The sequence below is a fragment of the Sturnira hondurensis genome, unplaced genomic scaffold, assembly GCF_014824575.4.
Source record: "Sturnira hondurensis isolate 20B ecotype Veracruz unplaced genomic scaffold, ASM1482457v3 Scaffold0006013, whole genome shotgun sequence".
Lineage (NCBI taxonomy): Eukaryota > Metazoa > Chordata > Mammalia > Chiroptera > Phyllostomidae > Sturnira > Sturnira hondurensis.
The window spans coordinates 189,822-213,039 of record NW_028078644.1 but is presented as its reverse complement, the minus strand read 5'-3'; the positions used below and the strand labels follow the sequence as shown (position 1 = coordinate 213,039).

The following is a 23,218-nucleotide window of genomic DNA, read 5'->3' as shown; positions in this document are numbered from 1 at the left end:
GTATAATCTTACATATTCATTCATGCCATTGGTATCCCTGAGCCCTATTGATTCTTACCTATATCACCTTATTTCATCTTTATGGCCATCATAGAAGTCACTGATCACCACTCCACCCCAACTGACTTCCGGGTCTGCATTTGGAGCTTCCATGTCTTTCTGCCTTCATAATTATTTTATTCGTGAAAAAATAAAATAAAGTAAAACCTAGAAAAGGCAGGCAAAAATGCTGACTCTGCACCACCAGCACAAAAGGTATTGTGTTCATATTTTCTGGCAGAAAACAGCTTAGCAGTTTGAATGTGTTATGGCTCCAAAAAGCACATTAGGGAAGACGTGGCCTGTGGCTAAGGGCTTGGCACGAATAAAGGGATGGCTGAGTAGGCAGCCAAAGTGAATCGCACGTGGAGGTGGGGACGAGCCTGAGAAAGCTGAGAATTCAGCGTGGCCATCGGGCCTGGTATAAACTTGCCAGGGCCTGAGTGTGTTTGCTGTGGGGAAACCGAGTAGACCAGCCCGCCCAGTTCTGAAGGAAGCAAGTTATGCAGAAGCACCAGCAGCCTCTACTGATTACACACTCCGAAAGTCTGGAGAGGGAGCAGGTGTAGCCAGCCCAGAGAGAGGGGCTCTAGTTTCCCTCTGGCTCTAAGCGCCTCAGGTTACTTACAGTGAGGATCCTCCTGTTTCAACTTCCTTCTGTGATGAGCCCAAGACATAATGGGTGATAGGAAGGGCTTTAAAAATATATGCATCAAAAAGTTCTTCAACAAGGTGGGGGAGGCAGCATTTCTGACAAGGTGTGTCCAAAGAGCTCTTCTTCTTGAACCTGAACGTACATTGGGGTCTTTGGTCAAATGCAGATCTTGATTCATGCGTCTGCAGTGAGGCGAGGATGCTAACAAGGTATGTGGGGACACTGATGCCGCTGACTTGACACATCTGAGTAGCAAGTCTAGAAGGGACAAACTGTGTCTGTGGGAGACGTGTGGAGGGAGGGAGCAGAAATGGAGAGGCTGGGAGAAAGGACAGAGGAAGTTAAGAAGGAGAAAGCTTGGCGAGGAGGAAAAGATGGTAGAAGAAGGGGGAGGCTTCAAGGCCCAAGCGAGGATGCGCAGACCGAGGCCAGGCGGTGGCGGGTGCAGGCGGCTTCGCGGCTGCGCGGGCCGCGGGCGGGGGACGAACTGGCGCGTGCTGGTGACAGCGGAGGTGGCGAAGTCCCGGCCCCGCGCCAGTGGCGCCCCCGCTGCGGCCGCGCGGCCTGACTGTGGGTTCGGTGCGCAGCGATGGCGCGGCCGCTCCGGCAGAGCCCGGGGGCCTGGCTGCCGCTGCTCTCGCTGCTGCTGGTCGGTCCCGTCGCCTGCGCCGCCAGCCCCGCGGACGACGGCGCAGGAGCGGGGGGCCGAGGACCCCGGGGCCGCGCGCGGGGGGACGCGGGCACAGACGAGGCGGTGCCGCGCCACGACTCCTCCTACGGCACGTTCGCGGGGGAGTTCTACGACCTGCGCTACCTGTCCGAGGAAGGTGAGGGCACAGGAGGGTAGAGGGTTTCGGAACGGGAGACTCGGGATGGGGGGTAGGGATGGTGGCAGGAGCGGAAGCGAGGGCGGAACGGTGGTACGGATGCTAAAGGAGGCAGCCCTGGCACAGCCGAGGCCGGGACGGAGAGCGCAGGGCTCAGACCCCCATCCATCTGGGGACGGGGCCCGAATTGCTGTCCGCGCTTTCCACCCACTGTCTGCTTTGCAGATGGGGAGACTGAGGCTAGGAGAGGGAGGTGGCCGGCCAAGTCCTGCGAAGCTGCGGACAGGTGGGGCACCCCGGGATCTGGCTTCCATATCTCTGTCAGGGGGTGGGGGTGGGGGTGTTAGGGGAGGAAGCCGCCGTTGGTCTGGGGTGTGTGAGATCAGAGCGGTCGGTGGAAAGCAGAAATAACGAATTAAAGAAAGATGTTGCCTTATTTCCACCCTGTGTGTATTGACCTAGATTTGCAATGGCAAGCTCCCTAACCTCTTAGTGTTCTGCCGCCCGAGCTGGGTCGCGTCTCCTTCCCTGCCTCCATCCCAGTTCTTTTCTGTCATCGTGAATGGTATCGTCCCCCGGTGTGAGCCACCGTTGTTGAGGCCTGCTGGGCCCAGAGACTGGGGGTTTGTCAGCCACAGACCTCCGGTGGAGATGCTTTAGTGAACACAAAAGCCAAGCTGATTCTATTCAGAAAAACGGAAACTGGCCTATTTTTTTCCTGCAATTTGGAAAGTAGTGATTTTCTTTCTCTTCTGCTAAGAGGAATCCTTTTTTTTAAAAAAAAAAATGAAATCTAGAAATAGCAGTCAGAACTGATCTTCAAAGACACTGGATCCCAGTCTTCTGCTTCTTTACAATTCTTAGGCTGTAACTTCATGACCCAAAAATGGCTGCTTGACCTCCTGCCATTACATTCACTTTCCAGACAGTAGGAAAGAGAAAATGGGAAGAAGAAGGTCACTGACTATGAGCAGATTACTCAGAAGTCCCATATAACAATTATACTTATACTTAACTTAGTCGTGTGGTCACTCATAGGTGCAAAGGAGGCTGGGAAATGTAGCCTTTCCATTGAGAAGTAATATGCACAATTAAAAAAAATGGAATTAGTGTATTAAGGAAGATGGAGAGAAGAGATTTGGGGAAATAAATTAGTTGGGTGGAAGCTTAACTGCTGAAACAGAGATCTCAATGTACAGTGGCTTAAATAAGGTAGATTGTTTTTCTCTCAGGTGAGTCTGGCTGGTCTGGGCTGGAGGGACAGTTCTGCTCCACAAGGTCATTCAGGGACCTAGGTTCCTTCTGTCTCATTGCTCCACCATCTTCTAAGGCTTTGTCCTCATCTGTATGGAATTTGAGTTGCTTGCATGTCCTTGCTTAAGCTTGAGGAAAGGAGAAACAAAGGAGGCAGTTTCCTTTTAGGCTAGTTGCACAGATCACTGCTGCTCACATTCCTTTGGCAATAATATGATTATATGACCTAGCTGCAAGGGAGGCTGGGAAATGTAGTCTTCAACCTGGGCAACCATGTGGCCAGGAAGAAGGAAAGAATGTATAAAGGGAGTGTGGGGGGACAACGAGCAGAAGAATCTGTTACTCTGGAAAACAATAAATATTCCAAAGTCCATCTGCTTCTGAAAATGTCTGATACATATTTATTCTGTTTGTAGTCAGCCTAATACACTGCCAGGTAACTCAGATGTGCCATGTGAGAGCTTACATTCTCATGGGGCACATGGACCTAACAAATGAAGCACGAGGCCAGATGTTCTCTGTCACTTTACACCTGTGGAGAGAATGAAGTTAGTTATGTAGTCCAGTTTTATGAACACGGACCAGGTGGGCTGCAGCCATAGACTCCTCTATAGAGTTAGCTGAGAAGTATAAAGCCCTTGCTGGGACAGAAGAGGGAGGACATTGAGGTGAGGTGGCTGCGCAGGGGCAGCAGAGCCTGTGATGTGCATACAGATCCCCAGATTGTGTGCTTGCCCCTCTCCCCGATTCTGCAGGTACAGCCGGAAGCCTGGCCTTGACCCTCAGAAATCTGTGACAATTCCACCCTGCTCCCTGGATGGCGCTTCAACTCGTTCATCTAGAATTTGCTCTCTGGCCCAACTTCCTTTTACAGCCCTTCCTCACTCTGCTGCTTCTCTCATCCCGAGCTTTCACTATCCATTCTTCTACTCTTCTTGCTGACCGCCTCACTCATCTTCACATGCCAACCCTACCATCGTCTGGTGGGTGCTAGCGGGGTGTTTGTAGGGCACGCCTCTCAAGGGGCAGTGCTCCACTAGATTATCCTGGGCCGGGGCTTTAGCCCTGTGGGTCTTGAATAAAGACTTTCCCGAGGTCCTTAGAAATAATTAGTGACACCACCTTCAAAGGGGACTGCCAAACAGGGAGAAGCAGAGCCAGGAAATGTCCTAGAGGGCGTCCCAGCCAGAAGGTGCAGGAAAGAAGGGTGTCAGGAAACAGAGCCCTGTGCCATGGGGAAGCCCAGTGGTGTGAAGACTCAAAGTAAGTGGGTGGATTCAGGAACTGAGGGGAAATGGGCAGACCTTCCCAGGGTGGATTCAGTGAAAGAAGGAGGGAACCTGAGTGATTTTCTGGAAGTAGCAAGTGAAGAGGTGGAAGTAGTAGGAGTAGCACCTTTAAACTATTCTATCTGTACAAACAGGGCTGCCTTTTTCTAGGGACTGGGCTACTTACTTTTTCTATGCCGGGTACCTTCTTCTGAGGGTCAAAGTAGCCAGGAAACTGAGTTTTTAATGAAAAGATAGCTTAGTATTAAGAAATTGGCGAAAGGGAATTAAATAATGGGGGGTGGGAATGGAGAGTTCACTGAACCTGTGGGCGAGCCCACTGACCGTTACCCGCCCTCCAGGTGCCATTTCTGCGGTGTGTCCAGATTGCCTGAGAACCCCAAAGCCAGAGGCTGGACACTGGCTGATTTGGTGTCCTAATCACCTCCTATGTTCACTTTTTTTAATTAAATTATTTTTTGGTTTAACTATGTTTTCAGAATTTTTAGGGGTTCCCACTGTCTTAGTCTCTGCTGCTCATTCCCACCGTCCCAGCTCAAACGTCACCTGTCTTGGGGAACCTCCCTAATTTTCTCCCTCGCCCATGCCCTGCCACTAGGCGAGGATGTTGACCCACAGCCCTTTATCGAGCCTGCCATGGCCCTTTTTGCTGTCCAGAGTCCCGAGTGTGAATAATGTCTTGATGCTTGAATCCTACCACTCTCACGCCTCTTCATTTTGAAGTTCTTATCCCAGAATCTATATAGTATTAGAACAACAGAACGTGAAACAGATTACCGCATGGTTATGAGTAAAGGGCCTGTTCTGAGGGTGCTCTGGAAAAGAGACGGAGCTGCATGTTGGCGTAGGGGGAGTCCCATGTGAGGTGTCCTGCTCACTTCTCCCTGCCACTGAGACATGCAGGCCAGGTCCCAGGAACAGACCCTGGAACAGACCCTGAGTCTGGCCACAGGCAGCCCAGTCCACGAGGCTCTGACCACCGAGTGCCGACCAGGATTTCCCCTACCTTGGGAAAGAGCTAGCGTGGCAGCAGAGAGAAGAGCAGAGCTTGGGGAAGGGCATGGTTTCCTTCACCTGCACGCATCCTCCCTACGTCGACCATGTTGTGTGGGTGGCTGCATAACTCATCACCCTACACGTGAACATTTATGTGTAGATGTGCCCTCCACACTTTTCCCCTGGCTGTGATACATAGACATTTACTCTCTGAGGTAGGAAAATAAAATGGAAACAAATCACCAAAAAAGGTAAATAATTTATAAAAATAATCTATACCTTTAAAGATAAATAATCTACATCTAATTTGCCTTCGTATCCCCCATGAATCTAGCCCAATAATAACACTCATTGGAGCTAATTGTTAATAAGTGCTTACTATGTTCCAGGCACTATTCTTAGTGCATTCTACATATTAACCTTAATCTTTATAGCAATACTCTGACCTAGGTACTGTTATTATCTTCACTTTAGAGTTAAGAAAACTGACCTACAGAAAATTTAAATATCTCAGCTAAAGGCTCACAGCCAGAAGACAGCAGAGAGCTGCATGGGCTGTTGATTGACCTTATGGATGAGGTGCCAAGGTGTCCAGCCTGCCTGGAATAGAGGGTCCCTGTTGACGTGCACTAGGAAATGCAGTGGGGCAGGCAGACTGGAGTAGTTTTTTTTGTGAGTGAACTTGAGAAGAGGGGTTTGGAGTTGGTAGGCAGGCGGTTAAGAATCGCGGGTTCCTGAGTGGAGGAGTGCACAGTGAAAGCCTTGCTGACCAGGCTCCGGGTGGGTGCGGAGTTTTGAATGTTCCCAAGTCCTATGACATTTCCACTTTGTTACATGACTCCGATGAGTAGAAACGACATCTCAGGCAGTCCAGAAAGAGAAAGAGGCTGATGCAGTAGCCCTCAGAGATTGGAACGGATAATTTCTGGTTAAAATATCAAGGAATCAAGTCCTAAATTAATACCTGAGGGCTGTGATCCAAGCAGTTAATTAGAGGCAATAAATAGCAAACAGGAAGCCATTAACCACCCAGTGGAGTATAGCAAAGCAGGCCCGCGGGATTGCAAGAAGGGAACAGATAGGATCTGTGAATAAGACAGAGATGGAAACCACGAAACCATACTGAGAACCTGAAAAAAATCAGCCAAGAAAGTAAGTACCTCTGTGGTATAGAAATACCTGAAGGGAGAAAAAGTAGCTTGATTGTTCTCACAACAGAATCGTTGTTGGAAGGGTTTTCAGGGCACCTGTGAGAAGGAGGAGAGAGAAAGAAAGAGGAAAAAAAAATTGGCCCTAAACTAATATTATTTGGTCTCAGTAAGTTTTGAAAAATGGCACCAAAATGGAGGGAAGGGAACAAAGAAAAGCAAACAAACAGATAAAATTTAAAAATCAGTAATGAAAAATGGGGAATGACAAAATAAGGGGAGGAGGAGCTGGCTCTATCTTGGATGTCTAACCCAGGGGCCCCCAAACTCTGGGCCACAGACAGGTGCCGGTCCAGGCCTGTGAGGAACCAGGCTCCATGGCAAGAGGTGACCTTGAATGAAGTGCTCTCGAATCACCCTGAAACCCTTGCCCCCAAACCAGTATCCATGGAAAATTTGTGTTCCACAGAACTAGCCCCTGTGACAGACTCCATCCAGCAGAGTCCGCTTGTTGTGGCTGATGACGAGAATAAATGCACAGGCAACAAGAATCCTATGGAGAAAAAGGAAACGGCATGACTACTCTGTCAAGGGGAGAGCACCTGTGGGTGCCTTGGCCACTCCCTCAAGAGGAGAGCGCCCTGACCCTTGCCTAGACAGGCTTTTATTGTTTTCCTGGAGTCTTACAGCAGAGAAAGATTTATTATCTATCACATAGATTATTATTGTCTACATTTTAGGTACAATCAAGAAAATGAAAATAACATGCAGAGGGGAATGGCAATGAGCTCAGTAGCTCTGTCCTTGGGAGAACTCATACAGGCCTTGGAAATTACCTTGAAAATAGACAATACACATTTGTTGTTTTAGACCAGGATGATAGAGTTTTAGCAAGAGCAAGCCATAACAGTCTGTATGCATTTTCTAGGCCTGATTCCCACGGGAAAACTCGGTTTGAAGGTCTGGCTCCTGCCCACCACTTCGCTTCTGTAGGTTTTCCATACAGAGCTGAGTCACATTTGTCAGACCAAAACAAACCAGTCCCCTATAAGCCCCTGACGCCAAAAAAGTTGGGAACCGTTAGTCCAACCCATATGTCTCAAGACCAAGGAATAGAACAAGTAAGTGTAGGAAAGAGAGAAGGGAGGGGCAAGGGGAGATCGGTAAAGGTCTTTTAAATGGTGTTGTGGCAAGATCAGGTTCCTGTTCTAGAAAGATGGCACGTGGAAGAAGGAGGAGGGAGGTGGGGGGTCTGAGGGAGATCGACTGAAGCAGAGGGCAGGCCTGGGTTTCTAAGGTGGGATTAGAAGGAACGATGAGTAAGTAATGGACCAGGTGGAGAAATCTGGAACTGTGACTTCAGGGTTGGGAGACTGTGGGTGGGCAGTGGCGTTCTTCACTGCAACAAAAAACAGAAGGAAGAGCGTCTGGGGGGCGGAGCTCCATGTTGGGCATATGTAATTGATATACTTGTGGGATATCCGGGTAGACACCCCTTGTCTGATGGTGGGGCAGAGGTGTAATGGCCACTCTAATGAGAAAGTATCTTTAGACTGAAGGACAAAGCAAGTGATTCCATAGACTAGAACAGAATTTATTGTAGGGTAATTTCCTTCTGGGAAGATTGGGCCAGAGCGGACAGATGGCCCAGCATTTTGCACGAAGTGTTCTCCACTACTAGACACGGTTACAGTACTTTTTTTACAGTATAACTCAGGTACTAATGATTGACAAGACAGGGGACAGAGGATGCAATAGCTCCAGGGGCCATGCCTCCTGTGGTCTTGTGACAGAACATTACTGTAATCAATACCATTACCAGTTGGATATTGATCTCCATTGTCATGTCATCCTGGCTGTTACCAGGAAAAATATCTATATATGCATGTAGATATGCATACATATGCATGCATATCTACAGCATGACTACATTTGAAGGAACGCTGATAATAACCAACTAGAAGGCTCCGATATGCTTGCCAAAGACAGTGGTCAAAGGTCACAGCAGGAAACAAAAATGAAATGAAGTTGGAACACAGAGATGGACTTGGTTTTGTTCACATCGACATCGATACACCGTGGAGGTGATCAGTTGTTGGGCCTACATGCTGCTATAAGAAAAGAAGAATTAAAAAATATACATGAACATATAAATAAAGAAAACACAGCCCTGTGAGATTGGTAGAGTGGGCCCAGAGGGTCTGAGGCTGGCCTCCAGATTGGTAGTAGTGTGTGTGTGGGGGGGGAGTTGTTCACCAATCTGTCTTGATATGAACATTTATGCAGAAAACAAGAATCGACAAACAGATATAATCAAGAGGATGCAGTAAGGTTCCCATAAACACACTAAACCAAAAGCTCTCTTCTAGCAATAATAAACTAGGGAAGGTAAAGAAAACAAGGTGGTGTTTAAAATAGCAGCAAAAATCTAAAGTATTTAGGTTTTACCTAACCAAGGACGCATCAGTCCTGCATGGAGAAAAACTTAAACTGTTAAGGGGTGTAAAAGAGGTGACGGAATGGAGAGCTACACTTCATCTGGGAAGGAGTAACTTGGTATCCTGCGGCTGCCGATCCTCCCCTGGCTTATCTGAACATCTAACGCAGCCCCAGACGTGTGCCCAGCAGCAGTTTTGGAAAGAATTTGATGAACCGATTACTATACTTCACATGGGAGAACTGAGTTTTGTGAATTGCTAAGATGGTTTTGCCTTGCCAGATACTAAGACATGTTACGAAGCCTAGCGATTAAAATAGTGTGGTCCTGGCTCAGGAACAGTCAAATAAACCAAAAACAGAGCAAACAACAACAATGAAATGCCCTTACGATTCAGAAATAGATCTACGTTTGTATGAGAACTAGTAAATTACCGAGGTGCTGTCATAATTCATTGGGGGAAAGATGAATTATTTAGTAAGTGGTGTTGAGAAAAACTGATTCAACATAGGAGAAAGAGTTAAACATTTTTTACTTCATACCATAGGAAAAATAAATTCCAGCCCTGGCTGGTGTGGCTCAGTGGATTGAGTGCCGGCCTGCAGACTGAAAGGTAGCTGGTTCAATTCCCAGTCAGGGCACATGCCTGGGTTGTGGGCCAGGTTCCCAGTTGGAGGCACACGAGAGGCAACTGATTGATGTGTCTCTTGCACGTCTCCCACACATCAATGTTTCTCTCCCTCTTCCTCCTTTCCCCCCTCTCTAAAAATAAATTACTTAAAATCTTTAAAAAAATAAATAAACTCCACATGGGTTAGATCTAAATGCGAAGGCAGCACTACGAAGTTAGTAAATAAACATGTACAAGAATATCTTCATGTTCTTAGAGTGGACGTTGATCTCTTAGACAAGACTGTAAAAATGCACAAGCCAAAAGATGAAAATTATTTTCTCGAATACATCAAAGATTTTGGTCCGAGAAAGGACATCACAGAAGAAAGTAAGATCAGGGGCAGACTGGGAGAAAAAATTGCAACATCTGAAATCAGCAGTGAATTTACATCTGGAATGCACACAAACTCTTATGAAAAAGATCCAACACCAAGGAATACAAGGACCAAAAACCTGTATCACTGAGCTTTGTGGAACTAAAGATTCTTCAGCTGTTGCTCCCTAGGGTTTATTGAAACAAAAACCTGTTGTGTATTCTATAGAAAATGTGTAAGGATGTCTATCACTTCATTATTAGAGAGAGCAAAGATTGGAGGCACTTTCAGTGTCCAAACCTGGGAGAATATTTCAGAAAATGTTATATGCACATCACAGAATACTTCTCAGTCAGGAGTAACAACAGGTCTCATGCTAACATTGTATGGATAGGTTTCCACAGGAAATAATGAACACGATGACATTCAGTGCACAGTGTCATTTGTGTGAGTAAAAACATACACAAACCATATATTTTCAAGATGTACACAGGGTCCAGCAGGAGTAACGCCTGCTTGAGTGTAGTTGGTAAGATTATAATATGGGTATAATAATTTATAGTTTTAATTTGAACATTTCACCTAAAGTGTCATATGATGTGCTTGAGTGTGATATTATTAGGTTACAGAATTACACGCTTATGATTTTGTAATAAAAGGATTTTATAATAAAAAAGGGACATTCTTTGTGGTGGATCCTATGGTCCAACATAGGGACAGTGGACATTAGTCTGCCCTGGTGCTTCCAGACCTTGGGCATGGCCAAGGACAGGCCAGTGCAGTTCAGCTGTGGACAGCAAGGCAAAGCAGCAACTGTTGGCACAGTGAGAAATTGTGCCTGGAACCTGAACTTCAGACCCAAGTTCTGCTGAAGGCACTTTAGGTAATTTATACCTTACAAGGTCAAAGTACAGGAGTTTCAGGACACTGGTGTTGGGAACATAAAAGGCTTTTTGCATCTTGGCAGGATCTTAAATACTGGCACACGGTCCAAAGGTATTGTATGCCAAACCGATCATTTAATTCCAGGGGAAAATTTGCAATATTATAAAATCTGCTTATTTCGGATGCCAACCCCAACGAATATACTGAAATTTATTTCTGGTATTAATGACCCAGAGTTATTACAAGTTCAAGGGCATGCTCCACAGAAAGACTGTCCTCACTCGGACTAGCTGGCTACCAATGCAGGAGCTACCCAGCACTAGCATGTCTCATAGTATCGTTTTGTTATGAAGGAAACAACTCAGGAACAGTCAGTGAAGACACACACACAGGGCAAGGTCCAGGGGGCTCTCAAATGCAGAATTTCCGAGCCTCCTCCTCGTGGAATCAGGACATGTCACCTTCCTGGTACCTCAATGTATTCACCAACTAGGAAGCTCCACTGAGCTTCAGTGTCCAGGGGGTCTCCTGGGGCTTTATGACATAGGCACGATTGATTTAATCACTGGCTACAGTAATTGAACTTGATTCTCTGTCCCCTACTCCCTCTTTGGAGGAGGGGCCACCTCAAAGCCCCAACCCTCTGATTACGTGGTTGGGCTTCTAATGACTAGCCTCCATCCTGAGTCATTGCACCTTGTAGCATAAACTCAGATGTGATCCCAGGGGCTCATGAATAAGAGACAATCATTACTTGGAAAGTTCCAAGCACCTAGTCTTTCAGGAACCAAGGACAAAGCCAACCAAATTCTTTAACACACAACAGTTTACAGAACAAGAGAAAATGTTGTCCTTAAATGGGTGCCCACGTCTGTTCGGCAGAGTCTCATTGAGTTTTAGAAACATATGAAATAATGTAACTGGAAAACGGTAACAGGGAATTGTAACCCACCCCACCATTCTGTTGGCATTGTTTCTGTAAGTGCCGACTCTGACTAATATGTAGCTTGTAGATGAACAGCATGTTTGTGTAAGAGTCCTAGGAACTAGTTTCAAAAGATATGGACTCCCACCTTCCGGCATCTCAGCTCCAGGAGATGTGCTGACCTTCGGCCACGGAGCCAGGATGACATGGAGCCGGGATGGCTAACCCGGGATGAGGCACACCGGACCATCACTCACCTCATCGGAATGGACTGTGCTCGTCTGTACATAGAGCACTTTTCAACCCCCTCCCGCCTCCTAAAAACCTCTGCCTCCACTGAGAGGTGGAGATGAACTTTGAGAAGCGAGTCCCCCATCTTTCCAGCAGATGGACTTTGAGACAACAGTCCCCCATCTTCTAGATGGCTGGCACCTGAACATAAACCACTTTCCTTTACATCTGCACCCGCCTCTGAAGTATTGGCTTTCGTAGTGACAGGCAGTCGGACCTGCTTTCAGTTGTAATGATGGGAAATCAGTCCTAGAAGAGCCCCAAGAAATAACCTTTTTGCCAACACTATGAAACTAGTACAGTACATATATAAATTAGTTTTGTCCCAAAACTTGCTCTTATTTGGGACTTAGAAACCTGTACTTTTTATAGAGACAGTTTTACCCGGTAGTTATTAGTTCTCAGTCTAGTTTAGAAAATTTAATAATAACATCCAATAATAATAATGATGGTATTTTTTGAGCTGGAAATCTGCTGTATGCCAATGTATTATTCTAGGTGCTAGGAAGTAGTAAGGATAATATATTTGAAAAAATAGAAGAAGATAAGGAACCTGAGTCCAAAACCACAAGACATTAACTTTCTCAGTCAGCTGTAGACTCTTAAAAGCATAAGTAGCCATTGCTCTCCTGGATAACTATTCTGAGAAAAAAATGGCCTCCGCATTGTAGGGAGAAATATGAGGAAGAACACTGTGTGAACATGCTTAACATAATTTGCAGTATTCAGCGGTATATTCAAAGTATAGTAAGAGAGAAACAAAAACTCATGTAAGGCAGGATTCAGTCTACGGTACTTTATAGAACTTAGCATAAAGTAAGCATAAAACTAGAAGAAGCAATGCGTTTGGCCCAGTTGTTAAAAAGTGGTGGAGAGGTAGGGCTATATTTTAGCGTGTGGTGAAGGTCTAGGGCTGTAGAGATGAACTGTCCACACTGCACAATTGTGTGCCAGGAATGTGCAGCCCAGTGTTTTTTTTTCTTTTCTTAAAGGATAATTAATAGAACACAATACACAAAATCTCACTTAAAAAACATTGGACAGTCATTTATTCAGTGGCCAGTGCCAGGCACAGTGCTGGGCAGAGAATGCAGGATGAACCGTGCATGGTTCCTTTCTGCGTGGAGGAAACAGTCCAGGAGAAAATGACGTTTGTCCCAAATGGAAGCATAATGTAGGCTTGCCCCTCAGTGTATGGTTTAATGCGTTGTGACACTAGGTAATGTTACAAGAAGCATACGCAGCTGTTAGAAGCAATGTGTTCAAAGGATTTGGTGAGACATGAAAATGTTACATGCAGCATAATGCAAAACGGAAGTTCCTCTTCTCTTGTAGCCATCTTTTCCGTTATATTAAACTCCCGAAGTTCTAGAGCTCTCAGCAGCTTCCTTCCATGATGTATCTTTCTTTTTTGTTTGTTTCCAAAATGTGAAGCTTTAGGCCCTAATTGTTGGAAAGCATCAGGATTACCAGTTATTTCAAGGAAATTTATTGGATTTTAGAACACATAGCATGACTCTGAAGGATACCATTATATGTTTTATATGTTGAATGTGAATAATTACTGTGTATGATAAGGACATTACTGTTGAATATTTAGAGAATCATTGTTAATTTTAAAATTAGCAATTTCCTCATTGAATAAAGTGTACCAGGTTGACTTCAATAAAAACCTGTGGCAACCAGCCCTGGCTGGTGTAGCTCAGAGGATTGAGTGTGGGCCTGGGAACCACACGATCCCGGTTCCATTCCCAGTCAGGGCACATGCCCAGGTTGCAGGCCAGTTCCCAGCAGGGAACTCCTGAGAGGCAACCATACATTGATATTTCTCTCCTCTCCTTCCCTCTAAAGATAAATAAATAAATAAAATCTACAAAAAAAAAACTTATAAAAAGAGCCCCAAAACCTGTGGCAACCAGGTTTGCCAGTTTGTAGAAACTATCTAACTCTTTTTTTCTCTCACATCGAGTTTTGTAAAATTTAAGTGGAAAAATAACATATGGCTTAAACAAAAACTTCATTTCTGACTGTTTTTTAAAAATATAACTGGCCGTCTTTAAGAAAAAGATGATATATATAAAATAATTTTCTGAATTATTTTACTTTTTTCTTTGTAGCAATGAATGCTAAATAATTTTGGGCATCTTTTTATTGTAACTTATTTCTTCCTTATTCTCAAACCTGGTGCCTTCTTATTACCTACATATTTCAAGTGTTCATATTTAAATTTCTTTGGGGAGAATGAAAATCCGATGGCCCACGGATTTTGAAAAGCCGGAATACAATTGGAAAGGCCGGTAAAGTTAAGGGAACTCACCAACTGAACTCCTGTAATGTACAATTTGTGTTACAAGTAGTATCCTGGAAGGGAAAAGTAAAACTAATTATTCTTCAAATGAGAGCAACTTTTTACAGGCAATATATTGCCCTGTTCTGAACTTCAGCAGCAGGTCTATCAGTAGTATGATTGAACTTGGATGTACTTATATTATTTTCAACCTTGAAAATAAATTTAGGTCTACCCTTTTTCTCTAAAATACCAGTGAAATTTTGGACTATTTATTACCTGGCCACAGTAGAACTCCTCATAAGGTGAAATAATACCGTATTTACTGGTAGCTCTAACATAAGGGGTACATGTTTATGCTCCTACCCAGGTTTGTGATGAGCAGATTATGTGACTGGAGAGCACAGCCCAACCATTAGCGGCCGACATTTTTAAGATTGCTGTTTAAAAAGCTTTACACCTGTTTATGATTTCAAGCTGAAAAGGCAGACGTCACTTTTCTTCTGTTTGATGAAAACTGGCTTAAAATATTTATAAACAGAGTCAAGAGCAAAACTGTATAAATGTGCCTGTTGAAAAGCGCAACATGTCACTTTGAGTGTGGTACACATGTTTACTGTTCCAAAAAATGAAAATTGGAGACTTAGCCCGGAAGATGAACTCCGAAGTGAGCCAGTTGTTGAAATGATTGGAATTCCCCGAGCCAAAGTGATTGCGCATCCTCATGTCTCTAGTTAGCGTTCCGTGTCATTATATACAGTTTACAATACCTGTCGGCCTTGTAGCTACAAACAGTCTGTGCTATTAAAGCTCTCCCAAAACTCAAAAAAAAGGAAGTTCACAGTAATGGAAATATTCTGTTATCACGTATACATGTGGAGAACCTCTACTGTTGAATGTATAAATGGATCATGGTTAATTTTTTGCTCTCACAGCATGTGTGTGGTACTAAAGCAGTGATTTTTAAACTCCCGGTGCACCGTGGGGAGCGGGTGTTTATATGAAATCATGCCTCCTCTCGGGGCCTCAGGTTCCTGGCCTGTCAAAAGAGGAAGACGCCACTTATTTTCAGTTAACATGGAAGACTCTGTTCAAAGATGGGTACCCCGCACTCTCTATTCACGAAGAGGGTGGTTAGGCTAACATAGCGCCCTTTTCTGAGATCGGGCACGCCCCTAGGTAGGTGTGATAGAAAATGGTAATGCATTTTTAAAAGTTCTCCTTGGGAAAGTTGTTATTGGACTTGCTAAGCATTCTGTATTCTCACTCTTGCCCTTTACTCTCGCAGGTTACCCTTTCCCTACTGCTCCTCCTGTGGACCCGTTTGCCAAAATCAAAGTGGATGACTGTGGAAAAACAAAGGGATGCTTTAGGTGGGTAGATGTGTGAGTTGGAAGACTTTAAGACTAAGGTGTTGATTTATTTCTCAGGGTAGCATCGACATGGCAAGCCATCCATTCTAATTGGGGCCCTGTACCCCTCCCTAACTTCGACTGGGATGTGGCCTGTTTCCGATCGCCTCCTCAGTTTTCGGTCTTAAAGGCCTTAAGCTCTAACGCGCAGCTTGACCCTGGAACATTCTTCATTTTTGACTGTACCACCATTGGCACAGGAGTCCACTCCAAACCGATCGGCTGTAGGAAGGAGAATCGTGTGACACAGAACAGGTCCATGCTCGTTACGAGGGGGCGTGGTTGCAACAGGCAATGGTGGACATGTCTGACACCCAATTCCTTTTCAAACAGTCATGACTCACTGACCTCTGAAGGATGCTGACTGGTCATTAAGCATCGATTAGTGTGGCCAGCACGGCATCTCAGGTGTAGGGAGTCCTTACAGGATTGTTAGTAGCGTTCTGTCCAGACATGGTGGGCTGGAGCCAGAGAACCGTGGTGCAGGCAGTGTGCCCCCCATGTTGCTAGCTCTGTGCTGTTGGAAAAGCCTTCTTAAGGGAGAAAAACTGAATTATAGGGGTTTTAAGCTTTGTTTGGATTACTAGAACATTTCTAAGGAATTTTTGAAAATCCAATAATACTAATATTAGGGAAGATGGCTAGTAATATATCATTTTGGTGATTGGGGGATATTTTTGAAAAGTGAAAGAATTTTAGTGCCCTGCTGGCTTCAGAGTGACCTGTTTCCTGTCTCATTCGTTCTTCCTTTAGCTTTTTGTGACCTTTTCCACCCCAGTCCCATGTTTTCTGGAACTCACATCTCACCCTGGCTGCTCAGAGCACCTGTCAGCAGAGTGGCCTGGTCCTCGCCTCCCTCCCCCATCAGCACATCGCAGATTCGTGTCTTGTTCCCTCGGATACTTTCCATCTGAGTTCAGACTGTCCCACCCAGTGCCACAATTTTCTGTCCTTCTGAAAATGGTGTAAAGCAGCGTTCCTCAACCGAGGCTTGTCAGTTCTTAAAGGACCCACAAGTTCTTTGTGAGAAAATGTAAACTTGTGTTTTCAAGACAGAAACAGTCTGTCTCATAGATATAAGAACGGGAGGGGGTGGGTGAAAAAGGTGGAGGGATTAAGAAGTAAAAATTGACAGTTGCAAAATAGTCGTGGGGATGTAAAGTACAGAGTAGGGGATGTAGTTGGCAGTATTTATTCAATAATAACTGTGTGTGGTGTCAGGTGGGCGATCACCCAGGAGATCACCTTGGAAGTTATAGAAATGTCTACCCTCTGTGCTTTGTGCTTAAAACGGATGTAATCACAAATGTAATAAAAAAAAAAACTTTCTAATTTTTTAATTAAAAAATTGCTCAGGCAAGTTAAAGATGACATAAATTTGTGTCTTCATTTCATTGATACTTCACTGAATGCATGAAAAGATTAATGAATTCATAATCTGAGGATGTGGCTAGCCGCCTTGTACCGCTGCATGCTTTAGTGCCTGAAGCCATAGTTGCATTAGTACAAGGAGAGCAAATAGGCAAATCTTATGAACAGATGCGGCATCCACGCCTGGCGACTACGGGATGGGGTGTTCCTTTGGTGCGTTGTGCGTACGAGGGTTGTGCAGGAGTTCAGGTGAAAGTGGAGGAGAGTGCATCATGTTGCATAGTGAGAACATGCTCAGTCAGGAGGCCTGCACGGTATAGTCAGTCATACCACATACTCGTAAGCAGACTTTTACTGTAAGTAAAACCGCATCATCCATCGCATGAGCGATGGAAGTTTAGATGTTCCTTGGTTTTGTAGTTCAGTTTACGCATAGACTTAATTCGCAGCTTGGTGTTAGCTTCATTGCAGATTTTAAAGTAAAAAGAATCGGTACACATTTAATTAACAAAAATAATGTAAGTGATTAGTTCAGAGGATCTTTCCCTCTACAATGGATTCAGAAATAATTCAGTAATGATTAGTATTTGAGAGACACTAATCTAGTACGCTGGAACACTGGCTGGGAGTTTGGAGACGCGGGTTTGAGTCCTGCCGCAGCCGCTGACTTACTGGCAACCTCAGGAAAGCCCCTTCCCGTCTCCAGACCCCTGTTTATATGCAGATAAAGTGGAGCAGATCATCTCCGAGGTCCCTCCTAACTGAGTGGAACGGTTTTGGGGGCCCCAAGGGGCAAACATCTAGTTTATTCAATAATGTTGCTCGGCGTCCTGCCTGATACAAAGATGTCCTCTTAATGTATTTTGAACAAGAAGATGAAAGAGTGATGTGTGTTTTATTTATTAAGTTTATTGGGGTAACATTGATTGATGACATTATATAAACCTTAGGTACACAATTCGCTAACACATCATCTGTATATCCCATTGCGTGCTCACCACTCGAAGTACAGTCTCCTTCCATCACCATGTATTTGACCCCCTTTACCCTCTGGAGTAAGGGCTCTTTTGATGTTTCCTACAGGTACGGCAAACCAGGCTGTAATGCAGAGACCTGTGACTACTTCCTTAGCTACCGGATCATAGGGGCTGATGTGGAATTCGAGCTGAGTGCGGACACAGATGGCTGGGTAGCAGTTGGATTCTCTTCAGACAGGAAGATGGTGAGACACACTTCATGCCAGAAGTTTATTTTTCCCTCTAGTTTGCTGTGTGACTTGAGAGTTTAGAGAACTGGTATGGTTATGTTTCTCTAAGCTACCATGCCGCTTTTAAATGGGAGACGATAATTTCTGGCATTAGATCGTCTTTTGCAAAGCATCACAAAGCAAAGAAATTCATCATGGGAGGATAACGATTATATTAGTGTGGCTCTCTGCCTGCGAGTTAAAAATTCAAGCTAGCTGAGACAGAGAAGGAAGGGTTGGTTATGAAAACACAAGATGTTTCCTGGTACCTGTGTCTATTAGCTATTTGCACAGAAATGCTGCATGAAAAGCCTCACAGAGTACATGGTTTATAATAGTGAACACTTATTCCTTGCTCACATGTGTGTGGATTGGCTGGGAATCAGCTGGGCTCCAGTCCACAGGTTGGATTCAGGTTTTTTCCTAATCATTCTGGGACCAGCAGGTACCAAGGCCTGTGATTTTTGTGGCAGAGGCAGGAGCCCAAGAGCAATCCAAACGTATCTCAAACCTCTGCTCACGCCATGGCTGCTAACACTCCATTGCCCAAGGTCAGTCACACAGCCAAGCCCGAAATGAAAGGGCAGGGACACACACTCCCTCTACCAAGAGGCCCTGCGGAGGTATGGGTGTATAATATCACTATAGGGGACTGAAGAATTGGGTCTAATAGTTCAGTCTTCCACTGTGTCCCTGGGCAAGAACACATCCGGACCTCAGAAAGGACTGTGACCAGGAAGAGCTGGGGCATCAGGAGCCCAGATAGCTGTCCGTCGCCTGCCTCTGCTTCTCTCTATGCCTCTGCTGTGTTCTTCCCTCTTTTCTCTGTAGCCCCATCACTTGCTGCTTCGATGTGCCAGGATGCTTCCCAAACAGCCCGACTTTCTTAGGCCTCTGTACCTTTGCACGTGCTGCTGCTCTGTTTAGAGAACCCTTCCTCTTCTCATTACCTGGCCGGCTGCTTGAGACTCAGGCCGTGAGAAGAGGGCAGCTCAGCGCAGGGTTATGGCATTTGTGGTGGTGAGTCATACTCAGATTTTGGATATGGTTTTTTTAAAGATTTTATTTATTTATATTTAGAGAGGAAGGGAGGAAGAAAGAGAGGGAGGGAAACGTCCATGTGTGGTTGCTTCTCAGGTATCCCCTACTGGGGACCTGGCCTGCAACACGCATGTGCCCTGACTGGGAATCGAACTGGTGACCCTTTGCTTCACAGGCTGGCACTCAAGCCATCGAGCCACACCAGCCAGGGCACGTTTGGGATATGCTTTGAAGGTCATGCAGTAGGCTTTGCTAATGGATGATGGGAAGTTGTGAGTGGGTGATAGGAAGAAACCAGGAGAGCAGTCCAAGCAGTCAGAGCTCCAGGGGCTTTGTTCTTGGAGACACCACCAGGAGAAGGAGCCTCCATCCATTCCCAGCCCAGGCAGTGAGACAGTGGGTCCAACTGGTAAGATGGTATAGCTGTGAATCCACATCACGTGCCTCCTCCTGCAGGGCAGTGTTGGTGGGAGAAACAGAGGTGTGTGCCATGCCCAGAAGCTGGCTTGGGTTGCAGTTGACTGTTTCCTGTCCTGGAATGCTTTTGCAGTCCTGTCACAGCTGTTACGATTGTGGGGCTCGGAGCAGGGGGCGTTGAGGGAGGAGCATTCCAATATGATGTGTTGACATTTTGCTGCCTAAAGAGCTTTACTGTAGAGATTTCTTTCCTTCTCCTGTTATTTCAAACACAGGTTAATTTTTTTTCTAAAACCTGATACATTGGAGAAACAAAATGGAACCCCTTTTAATTAGCCTTTACCTTTTTTTTGAAATAATGCATTGTTTTCATATTAGACTTTATTGTTTAGAGAAGTTTTAGGTTCATAGCAAACTTGAAGAGTTGGTTGGAGCCCTGTCCCATACACCAAAAGGCTGTGGGTTTGATTCCCGTCAGGGACATACCTCGCTTGTGGGTTTGGTCCCTGATTGGGGCATGAATGGGAGGCCACTGATCACTGTTTCTCTCTCATGTTGATGGTCTTGTCTCTCTCCCCCTTCCTTTCTCTAAGTATATCCTTGTGTGAGGATTGAAAAACATTGAATAACGGATACAGAAAATTTCTACGTACCCTCTGCCCCCATACAGACAAGTGGCCTCCCCCATTCGTGACACCTTCCACAGAGTAGTAGGTTTGTTAGAATTGATGCCAACTTATATATTTTTTGACTTGTTTCAAAAACATTTTTAAACCCATAGACAAGCTGCAAGGATAGTTCAGTATAGTATACTTCCCCTAGGGCTACCAAATAGTAACTTTTTTATGGTGGTAAAATGCGCACAACATAAACTCTATCATTTTAACCATTTTAAAGCATACAATGAAGCCCTGACTGGCTTGGCTCAGTGTGTTGGGCATCGCTAGTTCAATTCCCGGTCAGGGCATATGTGTGGGTTGTGGGCCAGGTCCCCAGGTACAGGCGTGCGAGAGGCAACCAATGCATGTTTCTTTGGCACGTCGATGTTCCTGTCCCTCTCTTTCCCCCTCACTCTCCCTCTCTCTAAAAATAAATAAAATAATAAGTAAAATAAAAAAAAATAAAGTGTACAATTCAGTGGCCTCAATTACATTCACAGGGTACAACTATTGCCACTATCTAGTTCCAGAACTTTCTTACAAATGGTAACATTTTGCCACACCTACTTTATCTCTCTACTGCTTCTACTTATTATTACTTTTACTCTTTTCTGGAAACTTTGGAGATGCCATCAACTTACTTATTAAATTCAGGAAGTTCAACACTGACCTGAGACTATTATCCAATATACTGTCTATTTCAACTGTTGCCAGTTGTCCTGATACTGGTGTTGATAGGAATTTTTATTTTATGACCCAGGATCCTGTCTGGGAACACCACACCATTAGTTGTCATGCATCTTTGGTCTTGTTTATTGTGAAATAGTTTCTTAAAAGCCTTTGTGTGTGTGGTCTTTTATGACACTGACCTTTTTGATGATTATAGGACAATTTTTCTTTTATAGAATGACCCTCCATTTGGATTTACCCAATTGTTTTTTCATGATTAGTTTAGTTTACCTGTTTTTGGAAGGAATAGTAGGTAGCTAGTGATATATTCCTCTCAGAACATCACAACAAGAGGCAGTTGATATCAGTGTTTGTGATGCTAACTTTGGTCACTTGGTTAAAGCTTTTTAATGGCATTTAAAATAATTGGGGGATGGAAATTCGAATTACAGAGGTAATGGAATATGCAGGGTCCAGCATAAATAAGGCCCCCTTTTCATTACAAAATCTTTTGTTACAAAAGCATAAGCATGTAATTCCGTAACATAACAGTATCACACTCAAGCACACCATGTGACATTTTAGGTGACATGTGCAAGTTGCTGTCAATCTTGTGCGGGACATTCACATTCCCTACCAATCACACTCAAACAGGAGTTACTTCTGCCACACCCTGTATTTTTCTGCGTGAAATTTCTTTTTAGCAGAAAAGCTTGCAAAAATGTCTTTCTTTGTTATTTTTCACATTAGGGTGGCGACGACGTCATGGCCTGTGTCCATGATGACAATGGCAGGGTCCGCATACAGCACTTCTATAATGTAGGCCAGTGGGCAAAGGAGATTCAGAGAAATCCGGCCAGAGATGAGGAAGGAGTTTTTGAGAACAATCGAGTCACCTGCAGATTTAAGCGCCCTGTGAACGTTCCCAGAGATGAAACCATTGTCGACCTGCATTTGAGTTGGTATTACCTGTTTGCCTGGGGTCCGGCCATTCAGGGTAAGTTTACATTTTGGCATCTGGATGAAACACCAGACACCGCTGTGCTGGTGTTCATTATTTATTGGACAAGAGAGTGATAAGCACTTGGGGTAATATTTTTATAAAGGAGATATGATCCTGCCTTCAGAAGGTTATAGTGGACTGATCACACACAGGGACACACACATGGACAAGCCATGCACAGGCATGGGCAGAACAGTACAAGATAACCATGATGAGCTAAGTGCTTAAAGAAACAGGTCATCTGTCTGCTACTTGTGGGCATGGGGGCCGTATTTTATTCTCTTCATGTTCCCATTCATTCCTCACCACATCCCTGAGAGGTGTACCTTGTCTTAGAGAGATTAAGGAACTTGTGCAAGGTTCTATCACTAACTAATGAGAGAACTAGTATTCAATCCTAGGGGTGTCTGGCTCCAAAGTCAGTGATAACTCTTAGCTATTATGCTTTAAATGTAAAAAACACTGAGCAGAAAAGGGCTTCTGGAGACTTCTCTAGAGATTGATAAAGGTGTCAATAGTACTCATGTTGTGACTATCCTGATGGTTACAACTCCACCAAATTATCCTATAATTCAGCCCCTTACTGCTTGAATTTTAACGGCCATAGAAATCGCCTGGCTGTGTTGTTGAAATGAAAGTCAGTAGGTCTGGGGTGAGGGCTGAGACTCTGTGTTTCTAACAAGCTTCCCAGTGATGTTGGTCCATGATGGCCTTCCTTTGAGTGGCAAGGCTCTTCCAGCATTTCCCCAACGAAGACCCGAGGATACCATGAGACCTTTGGGAGATGTCTTCAGCATTCCCCGGGGCGATCAGCCCAATGGCCTGACCAGGAATGGACTTGAATTGTTTGCAGTCCTGTATGAGAGCCTTCTGGCTCCTGAGAGCTGCATCTTTCTTTACTGTGTGCTCATTAACTGTGTGTTACCCACTCAGATCTGCCTTTTCTTTCCTTCAAATTGTTTCCACTGGTAGGTCTGGAGATTTCGTACCTTTTTTTTTTTTTTGCCTGTTTCTGTTTGAGAAAACGTTTGGATACCTTCAGATTTGTGACATCTTTCCCATTTGCTTATTTCCCAGATTACCGAACAGTGGATCTGCAGTTACATCTTCACGTACTTTTAGCGCCCTGGGAAATTAATTATATCTTCACCCGGAGAAATGAACTCATTTAAAACGATGTAATGTGGCATCTAAAACTTTGTATTCATGCATTATTTTTGCCCCTTGGTAGCTGTATCTAGCCTTTATCTAAACTCTGAACTCCAATTTCTTTATATCTAAAACCGGGATCATAAAGATACTGCCTTTATAGGCTTATTGTAAGCATTAAATGTAAACAAGTATTTGAAATTGCTTTACAAGTTGGAAGGTGCTGTACTTC

At 44.7% G+C, this 23,218-nt stretch overlaps 1 protein-coding gene across 1 annotated transcript in view; it reads left to right on the top strand.

Moving 5' to 3' along the window:
- The first annotated feature begins 1,199 nt into the window (after positions 1-1,199).
- FRRS1L (ferric chelate reductase 1 like) overlaps positions 1,200-23,218 on the top strand; it is a 29,138-nt gene continuing 7,119 nt past the window's right edge. The window contains exons 1-4 of the mRNA XM_037047556.1: positions 1,200-1,521; positions 15,308-15,392; positions 17,886-18,024; positions 21,585-21,831. Of these exons, the coding sequence (XP_036903451.1) occupies positions 1,284-1,521; positions 15,308-15,392; positions 17,886-18,024; positions 21,585-21,831 (709 nt within the window). The 5' untranslated portion in view covers positions 1,200-1,283. The remainder of the gene's footprint in view (positions 1,522-15,307; positions 15,393-17,885; positions 18,025-21,584; positions 21,832-23,218) is intronic.